The sequence below is a fragment of the Filicampus tigris genome, chromosome 1, assembly GCF_054856515.1.
Source record: "Filicampus tigris isolate MCC_2025a chromosome 1, RoL_Ftig_1.0, whole genome shotgun sequence".
Taxonomy (NCBI): Eukaryota; Metazoa; Chordata; class Actinopteri; order Syngnathiformes; family Syngnathidae; genus Filicampus; species Filicampus tigris.
The window spans coordinates 1,551,340-1,561,842 of NC_141217.1; the positions used below are offsets into that span (position 1 = coordinate 1,551,340).

The following is a 10,503-nucleotide window of genomic DNA, read 5'->3' on the forward strand; positions in this document are numbered from 1 at the left end:
GGCTCGTTCACGCTGAGGGGAATGACAGGTCACGGGCCACAGGGAGTGCCACCATCTCAGAGACCTCCAGCCCGGATCAGCCGGGTGGACCCCACACAAGGTGTAGGGGCCCCCGGCCACCCGGACCCAAGGAGCCCCTGCAATGACGGCCCCTGCGGGAAGGGCAGCCACCCCCCCAACGCGGAGGGCCCCCCATGAGGAAACACTGGCGCTAAAAGCTAACAACAACAGTAATATACTTGAAGAACTAAAATCAGTAAACTAAGAAAAAGATAAATTACTTAAAATTAGGTAAAAGCCAAACCAAAAAGGTCAGGTTCACACCAAGTGAGACATTAGTAAACAATGCACACAATGAGGAGAGAAGACACTCGACAACAATATTGTCTTTTTACTTGCAAGGAGAGCACAGGGAAGTGTACGATTACAGTTCCTAAAACCCTCTGCCCGACTCCCGCGCCTCCTGAGTCCCTGATTACAAAGGTGTTCCAGCTCTAAGGGAAAGGGGAGCGAAAGCAGCTGGAACACTATGAACTTGTTTTGTCTAAGTGTGTGTGTGTGTGTGTGTGTGTGTGTGAGGGGGTGTTTGTGTGTGGGTGTGTGTGTGTGTGTGTGTGTGTGTGTGTGTGTGTGTGTGTGTGTGTGTGTGTGTGTGACCCATTAGCATACAAATGTGGAAGCAAAGCACATCAAGCAAGTTGGGCGTAGATTTGGAAAAAGCTAAAGCTAAACCCACAAGCTAATAAAGCTAACAGGCCTTGTCCACAAGAATCCAACACATGAATAATAAAATACATTATTATTCTTACAAGTACTCATGATTTTGTCAAGTATTTTAATATCTATGTTGTCATTTTCTCGTGGCTCTGTTTCAATCCCCACGTTGTCATTGACATCGTCCCCCAAGTCAGGCGGTTCATCTGAGGGCATGTGTTCATCGTCGATCTAGATTGTCATCAGTGTTTGCCTCCATCTCCAACTCTGCTGTTTTTTCAGCCCACTCCGTCTGGATCTCAGCCATCACCAGTGACTTGCAGTTACACTTCAAGTCAGCATGCAGGGTCAGAGTTGTGCCCATCACCATAGAGATCATCCTGGACATGACATTTCTGAAAATATAATTACATAAAAATATTTATCAGGCAAAGTATACTGTTTGAGATGATGGTAACTTCGATATGTAATCAAAATAAATTATTCAACTAAATGATAAATGTGGCTCTGAATTAAAAATGTATATTGTTAGCTGCATATCGGCGCTGCCATGTTAAAAACACTTACCTCCATTTTTTTTCAATTTTATTATTTTTACGTGAATGGTGTTTCCGCTTTACAGATATCGCATTAACATGAAAATTAAAAACATTTAAAAAATTGGACAAGTGTTTTTCACAGGACAGAGATGATGATGATATGCTGTATGTTGAAAAGAAAATGAATTAGTGTTACCCTCGTCTTTTTGATTGAATCAATACTGCTAACTGTTCTTCAGGCATGACATGAGCCATCTTGTTGCTACTACTATAACTAATATTTTCAATTAAAATGTGCACAACCTTGTTGGCTTGTGCATGAAACCTTCAAAATAAATATCCTGACAGTCAATAATATTTTAGCAGCACAGCATTGTAAACTGGGATTTTTGGAGTGTAACTCAAAATCCGTTAAATACTTGGTTAACGTGTACTGATATATAATGATTTGCTCTTTTTGTTCATATACAACCAATAATTTGTTAGAATATAAAATACAATACAATTTTATAAAATATTTATAAAACCTCACTACCCTTTCGTGTCACTACATTTCTATTAAAGATAGCTCAAAGACAATCGGACACAGTGACATGTCTACAAAGTAGAAACAAATTATGAGACATTTTGTTTTTTTCTTTGACGCTAACACACTATAAAGTCCTTGTTTTTGGGAGTTCTGTGAGACTACTTAAATTAATAAAATGGAGCGCCCAATTTAGCAAAAGCTATTAACAGTATCCATACAATACATTTTTGTTGACGTGATAAATTGTGGGTACATCGACACGTTGAAAACACAGCTACATTAGCCAAGTACTAATGCTAACAGTGAAACTCATCATTAGATTGCAATCTATCGCCGTAAGCCAGAGTCCAAAGCTATTATTTGAGACAGAATGATGTTATGAAATACATATTAATAAATTGGATATACATGTTGCTGACTTTACCTGCTGTGAAGACGCGTCTCCTGAGCCGCTGGAAGCGCCATCCGATCCGCTCACGTTCTCCATCTTTGTTTTCTTCATGCGCGGGGAGAGGAACCGCGGATCGATTAGCTCCCCTTCGGACCTGCCTGTGTTCTGTGTGACGTCATCCTAATTTGCATTTTGTGCAGATTCGTCCTCAAAAAAGTGATTTGTCGTAAATTGGCAATTCGTGCGTAGTGAAGATCGTAGTCGTAGAAACAAGAGTTGTATTCACAAAACAATGGCACTCACAGTTTTTATTCGTACTCACAAGAAAAGAAGTCAAACCCTCACAATTTTGATTCGCACTCTCAAGAAAAGAAGTCCAACCCTCACAATTTTGATTTGTACTCACAAATTATTACTATTACGGATACGAATCTTTAAATCACGGATATGCCTTTTTGACAGCGATCTTACTCCATAATCATAGAGCACACTGATGAATTCATGAGCATTAAACACAATTTACTAATTTGAAGAGAAGCGAAAAATAGACAGGTGCACACTTGTTTAAAGCGGAAGTCAACCCAAACAACAGTTTAGCAGCAAAATGCACTCGTTTTTAGCCATCTCTGGGGGTGGCCATTTTGTCTTCTGGCAACTGAAAATGACATCACAACGACCAATCACGGCTGACCTGTTCTCTGAATCTGAGCCGGTAGCACGTCCGCCTCACAGTTCAGAGGTCGTGGGTTCGATCCCGGCCCCGGCTTCCCTGTGTGGAGTTTGCATGTTCTCCCCGTGCCTGCGTGGGTTTTTTCCGGGTACTTCGGTTTCCTCCCACATTCCAAAAACATGCATGGTAAGTTGATTGGACTCTCTGAATTGCCCCTAGTTGTGATTGTGAGTGCGGATGTTTGTCTTTGTGTGCCCTGCGATTGGCTGGCAACCAATTCAGGGTGTCCCCCGCCTACTGCCCGAAGACAGCTGGGATAGGCTCCAGCACGCCCCGCGACCCTTGTGAGGATAAGCGGTATAGATAATGGATGGATGGAACTCATTGCGCGTTAGTTTTATCTTTCAAGAAGGCATCCAACATGTAAATAATTATAATCAAGACTCACACAAATCGATTGAATTTTCTCGCCAGTTTTCTTTACCATCTCTGAAGTTCAGGAATCATACAATAAGCAGATCTGGGCAGCTTTTCCATCCTCACGAATGCTCACACCCGAGAAGGGCCAGGGCAGAAAAGGGGCGTGGTCTAACATGCAGCCCTCACATTTATACTGTCTTCAAAATCTAAACATAATGTGGGTTGGTCTCCTCCCTGGCTGGCCCTGCCTATGGGGCTGATCTTCACCAGCTGGTCCCGTGCTCAGATCAGGGCACGCTGACTTTGAACTGATTATGCGACGTGTAATTCCCAATTTGGTTTTGGGTAACCTGTTAGCTAATATAAAGCCATTCTTAAAGATTCAGATCCTTCAGTACTTTAAGTGTCGAACTTTTGTGCTCATTTCAACAGTAGACAAACTTGGGATGGGTGAGTACCGATACCAGTTATCAGATCGGTGCAATGCCAGCCTTATTTTACAGTATCGGCATTCATGGAAACTGCAGATACCGGTCACCGATACTCGAGGCAAACAAAATCTGACACTAAGTCCTCTTAAGCAGTATTTGGCGCTACACGATGGCAGTTTGACACATCAGCGAATCATAATCGGATTCGGAAAGAAAGGTCTTTGTTCACAATATCTTGTCTGTGTTAATTGAAATTTTATATATCAAAAGTATTAGAGGTATTGGTACTCGATGTCAGTCAGTACTCGAAAGTGAATACCCTGACTGTCATCAGTCTGAAAAAAAGTGGTATTGAACATCCCTACAATAAACAGAGAAGAAGAAAAGATTGCAGATCAGAGTTTTAGGACATTTTGGCAGAGATTTCAAAATAAATCAGTGCCATTGAATTGGGCAGACGTGACTGCACAGTAATATAGGCTGTCCATTGAATGAGAGCATATTGCTGTGTCAACCAACTGCTGCTCGACATTGTTTCCATCAGCCAAAGAGACCACAATTACATCACAGGTGTATATGATGATTACTGTATTAGCTTCAAGAATCCTCAAATGTTGTCATTAAAAAAAAAAGACAACTTTACATGGTACATCACAAAAAAGTCAGAACAATTCTGAACGCGTCACTAAAATCTATTCAATCAGTCTCTTGTCAGGGAAACCACACAGGAAACGGCAGAAGCTGCTGACATGTCTGATCAATGAGGCAATGTTAATAATGTGAACATTGGAGCATAACATTGCTTACATGTCTGATCAATGAGGCAATGTTAATAATGTGAACATTGGAGCATAACATTGACCACGCAGCTTCCAAGTCAGCGCACCTCATGCACTCTGTTTTTTTTTTTTTTTTGTTGTTTTTGTTTTTGGAGTCCTGACCTCCATGCTGATGTCACGCAACAGTAGCCTGTGTATGTGATCTAGCCACTCAGCTTTGACAAACACATGGAAAAAGTGGAAGGGGAGCAAATTTACATGGAATGGAGCCCCTTTTTTAAATAGAATTTTTACATACCTGCAATCAAGTGATGAATTCACAATGATAATCTCTTGCTTTACTGAAGTTAAAATTGTCCGTGGAACTCAAGATTTCCTATGCTGACTTTTCATTGTACCTGTCCACTAATCTGTCTTTTAATGTAATAACCAAAACATAATAATTTGGCTATAAAGAGAAACAATTGGAGAACCATGCTTTTCATTGGACAGCCACAATATGAGTGTTTGTGTGTTGTATGTGTTCCAACATTCCAAAATTATGAGGCCTTAAATATTGCTCAAGGAAAATTTCTTGTGATTTTTGGCATTTCATCTGTCCAATAAAAAAGCATGTATTTCAACTTTTTTTAATTTGAAAAAAACACCCAAAAAAAGACAAATTTGTTGACACATGCTTTGTATTGGATATGTAGTATGAAAAGCCATCTACAGATAAAGTTGATTGACTGATTGATTGATATCAAATCAGTGACTATTTGTGAAATAGTCTTGCATCAATGTTTTGCATCAAGCACCCTTATTGAAAATACGTTTGGATGATTTATAATTAGTGTACATTGCAGAAATGAAGAAAAAAAAGAAAAATGGTAAAACATGCCTACATAGACAGACACAAAACATTCTGACACACACTTAAAAAAAATGGGATTCATTCTAGTGAAGTACAAGACAAACGTGAAATTAAGCGGAACAAATCAAATGGCAAAATCATGGCAGCTGAAAAAAGAAAAGCATGCTGAAGTCTCTACTGCAGCTTCACTCCTAGCAAAAAAAAAAAAAAAAGAAAAAACAAATGAAAGGAAAGAAGGTGACTTGGTCGAAAGCCTTCATCTTTGTCCTGTAGTCCAAAAGGAGGGAGGAGACCCAGTTCTGCTGTCAGAACCAGAATTAAAACGGAAAGAGGTGGTTGACGATCAGCCCGTCGTTCTTCTTATAGGGCCTGCGTTTTGAGCTCCACGGGCTCTCCTCTGGTCTCCTGCGGGCCCTCGGCCTCCGGGGGCCGAGTTCCCTTCAGTGTGGCGAGCCTCTCGGAGAGGCTGCGCATTCGCGGGAAGAGCATGAAGTCATACAGCAGAGCGCCGATCGTGCCGCCGATCAAAGGCCCCACCCAGTACACCTGCCGGGAACGTCAAAAAGAGTTTGTGTTTATGCTCTGGAGCATGTCGGTCATTTGGACCTTCCCTGAAATCATTGCCACAAAATTGCATACAGCTGCTCAGGTGGTAAAAGAAATTGGGGGAGCTCCGGGCCAAGTGCAGGATGCTTCAAATTTGCTCGCAATCGGACTAAATCTTGGTTGGACTTTGAAAGACCCTTGGAAATGAACCCAGAATGCCCGCAGGTCATCCTGCGCCTTTTTTTTTTTTTAACAGGATGGCTTCTTGACACTTTTTGTGGGTCTGCTCATGACAGACACGACTAGCAAATTCTATCTTGCAAAGGGAGACTGCTGATTTTTTAAAACCAAAATACAAAGGAGCTCTTCAAGACGGGCAAGTTAGTCTTTGAAAGCCCAGTGGAAATAAGCCTAAAATGGCCGCTTCAAACCAAAAATGTCTTTTCATGCATGTTGGATCAAAACAGGTCAGAAAATGGGCACTTGATCACAGTCTGTTCTCCATTAATGCCTTGTTTTCTTGAAATCGGGGCAATATTTGTTTCTCTTCATGGCGGACTAACGAAATCAGGAAGTACTGTGTTCTCATTTGATTGAAATCATATTTTTAAAATGATACTTCAAAATGGGTGAAAACCGTTTTGTGTGCAACTAAGTAAACTTTCTGGTATGAATCACATATTACGGAATTTTTGTGTTCAGTGTTTCCATTGGGCATTTAATTAACTGTTTTAATTCAACCAAGAGTTTGACATTTTGGTCATGATGGCGAGCATCAGTTGAATGTGAGAGGGTGGTAATCTGATAATTAACATTTTGTTTACTTCTGAACAATTTGTCTAAAATGTTGACTACATTCCTGCAAGGATATCATGTCAGGAATCCCCCACTAACTAGTTGTTGCTGGCTAGTATGGGGCCCAGAGATGAGAGCAATGGCTGATATTGGTTGATATCAAAGACAACCTGAAAGTCCAAGCCCATCAATATCATTAATTTGGAAAATATAATGTAATGCTGTGAAGTGTGTAATGTGATCTTACCCAATGATTGACAAAATTCCTGACCAGGACAGCTGGAGCAAAAGACCTTGCCGGGTTCATCCCTGCTCCAGTATAGTAAATCTAATTGGGAAAACAAAGACTTGATGTTCTTGAACTCTGACACAGGATTAAATGCGAGGGTCCTCAAAGTCTCACCCCGAGAAGATGTCCCGTCAGCACGGAGAAACCGATAGCCAGTGCAGCGGATCCCAAGCGTCCGTTGCGACGCTCATCTGTCACGGCAAATATGCAGACCACCAGCTGCAGGGTGAGGAAGACCTCAATGGTGGTGGCCATGCCCAGACTGATGCCTGGCTGCAGCTGCCAGGGAAATGAGGGGAGAAATCACCTTCACCACATCTGTTTGTCACCCTCAAGTTTCAAAATAGTACAGCTAATTACTACAGTACAGACACAATATTGGAATTTATTTTTATTCATGACGTTTTTTTGTTTACTCCTTTACTGCCATTGACGACTATAGACGTCAAAGAGCCCTTTCAACCCATTGTGGCCAGGAGAGCATAACTGCATTTCTACCTTTTACAGCCGGGAGAGCGTATGTGTCATTTTCTTTTTTTTTTTTAATCCAATTCTCTGTCTCTTAGCCAATGAAATGCATCCAAATGTACACATGACAGTGTCGTGAGCCCTAGGAGAAGGTCCTGAATTTTTTCGAGCAGTAATGGCGGACTCAGACTATCGCGGGGGCTCTGAAATAAGTGACGGTAGTGATATAGAGGCCACGCTTGTGGACTTTGAACCAGTGGAACCAGTCGAACATGATATATGGTTAAGATATATGTTTGTAGACAATGACGATATCGACGGCTTTGTCACAAATTAGAGAATTTAAAAATTTTTTTAAATAGTCCTTTTCTTGCACTGACTTTATTTTTACATTTTTGATTGAAACTAAAATAATAATAAACTCAGGCCTGTGTAAAAGCCACATATGTAAGCTGTCAAACACTTTTGGAATGTTTCTTCTGATACAGGGGCTGAGATATCAATTATTTTGTAGGTGTTGAATTTCCGGGTAAACATCAGGTTTTAAAGGGTGACTCTACAGTCACCCTTTGGCTTTAGGGAGATGTTGAGCCGGGCACTTTTGGGCTTAATGGGTTAACTGGGCTGGCAGTGAATGATTTAACAAACAAATTTCCTATTTAAGAAAAAAAAAATGGGAGATACATTCTTTTCGTTGGACAGCTCCAACTGCTTTAACAGTTCCAGGTGGTCTTACCGTGTTCAGGACCAAGTTGCCCCTCATGTTAATGGGCGTGACCCCGTAGAGCACAGCGGCGCCAGCCAGGGCTCCCAGACATTGGGCGACTATGTAGAAGACGGCGCGGAACAGTGACATCTGGGAGCCAATCAGGAAGGCGAAGGTCACCGCCGGGTTGATGTGTCCGCCGCTGATGTGGCCAATGGACTGGATGAATGTGGCGGCCGCCAGCCCAAAGCAGAAGGCCACGTGCAGGACGTTGTGGGGTCCCGTCGTCCAGCGCAGGGCGGCCCCCAAGCCAAAGAAGACGAAGAACATGGTGCCGTAGAACTCGGCGAACACCGCTCGCCAGAAGGACACAGACCGAAATTCCCACATGGTGACCCGAAAGTGGACTAAACACAAATTATCAGTCAACAAAACAGACGCACCCCCTCCCTGCACACTAAAACCTCGTTCAAATCTGCCTTTCAACAAGGAAGTCTGACTCAAGCCAAACTTGGGATTTTTTGGGAATGTCGCTCATCGAGAGCTACAGAGTGGAGCGGCGCACCAGTCTGCTTGCAGCAACAGGCCAACGCCAGCGTCGTTAGCAATACACGAAGACACCTACAATGGAAGCACGCGCTGCACACATTCAGCCCCTTTACCAGGCCGGGGGGAACTCGGAGGCCTTTTTATAAGAGCCTCACTGAGCCCAGGGGAGTGGTCAGTACACAATGGTGTCATTGCAAACAGCATCCTTAACCCTTGCCCCACCTGCAACAGCACACACTGCTCTTTGGCTGATGAGAGCAAATGCTCCGTCTAGAAATGAGCCGAAAAGAGGCTGCATTGGGGTCATTTGAAAAGAAATATATGGCTCAGTATAATGTGATGTATTTACAATAGTGTGCAAATGTCCAACATTTCATCGTTACACTTTTTTCCCCACAAAAGACTGCTTTTAAAAATGTTTTTAAATGTCCGATATGGATTTTTTTGAGGCAGATTTCGATATTGGGTAGACTAAAATTCTGATTAATTAAAAATAGAAATATTGAATTAAATAACTTTTTGGATGTCTTAACGCTTACGGGAATAAAGTTATGAATTGAATGCAGAGCATTTGACTGTTTTACAATAATTTCTCCTTTAGTATTTGTTTAACTTTACAACAGAGAGGGAAATCGGCCAAAATAGGCATTTTGAGGGGAAGGCATGTTTGAATGTCATTATCGTTGTAACGTGTTGGGAAAAAAAAACAGTGCCCCCCACACATAATTTTGCACAAACAAATATCTGCATAGATAGGCAGACAGAGAGAAAGAAGGGAAAAAAAGACAAATATATATATTGATATATTGTAGATATTTGTTCAGAAAAACACAAAACTGATGTTAAACAGAGATGTATGAGTAGGAGGAGGAGTCAACCTGTGGAATAACTGAATTGAAAATTGTGTAGATCTTACACTTAAGATCTTTAAATACATGAACAAAAACATGTTTATAAAAAGTTATAAAAGTATATGTATGTATATATGTGTGTGTGTGTTTATATATATATATATGTATACATATATGTATACGTATATATACATATATGTATACATATATATATACGTATATATATACATATATATATACGTATATATATATATATACATATATATACGTATATATATATACATATACATATATATATAAATATACATACGTATATATATATATATATACGTATATATATATATATACATATATACATACATACATATACGTATATACATATATATATATATATATACGTACATATATACATATAGACGTACATATATACATATATACGTATATATATACAGTATATATGTATATATATACATATACAGTATGTACAGTATATACATATACAGTATATACAGTATATACAGTATATATATACATATATACTGTATATATATACGTATATATGTATATATATACACACACATACATAAACCTATAATCTATTCAGAAAACATATATGTATATATACATATATATATGTATATATACATATATATGTATATATACATATATATATATATATGCATATATATATATACCGTATATACATATATGTATACATATACTGTGCATATATACATATATATATATATATATACATATATATGTATATATATATATGCATATACATATATATGCATATATATATATATATATATATATATATATATATACACACATATATATACATATAAATATAAAGTACGCTAAATCACATTTCGGTTCGGTTCGGTTATTGGGAAACTTTGGTTCGGTATATTTTCGGCACAAAAAAAAATATTATTTTTTTTCAATATGTTTATTTTGAAAAGATGAT

The 10,503-nt window shown here is 39.6% G+C and overlaps 1 protein-coding gene across 1 annotated transcript; it reads right to left on the reverse strand.

Annotated features, from left to right (window-relative positions):
• Positions 1-4,267: 4,267 nt before the first annotated feature.
• On the reverse strand, positions 4,268-8,805 carry mipa (major intrinsic protein of lens fiber a). The gene is made up of 4 exons (XM_086046257.1): positions 8,161-8,805; positions 7,071-7,235; positions 6,915-6,995; positions 4,268-5,872 (listed from the first exon to the last, which is right to left on the reverse strand). Exons 1-4 carry the CDS (start codon positions 8,518-8,520, stop codon positions 5,687-5,689), a joined length of 792 nt encoding a protein of 263 aa, XP_085902383.1. The 5' UTR covers positions 8,521-8,805; the 3' UTR covers positions 4,268-5,686.
• Between the last annotated feature and the right edge of the window lie 1,698 nt (positions 8,806-10,503).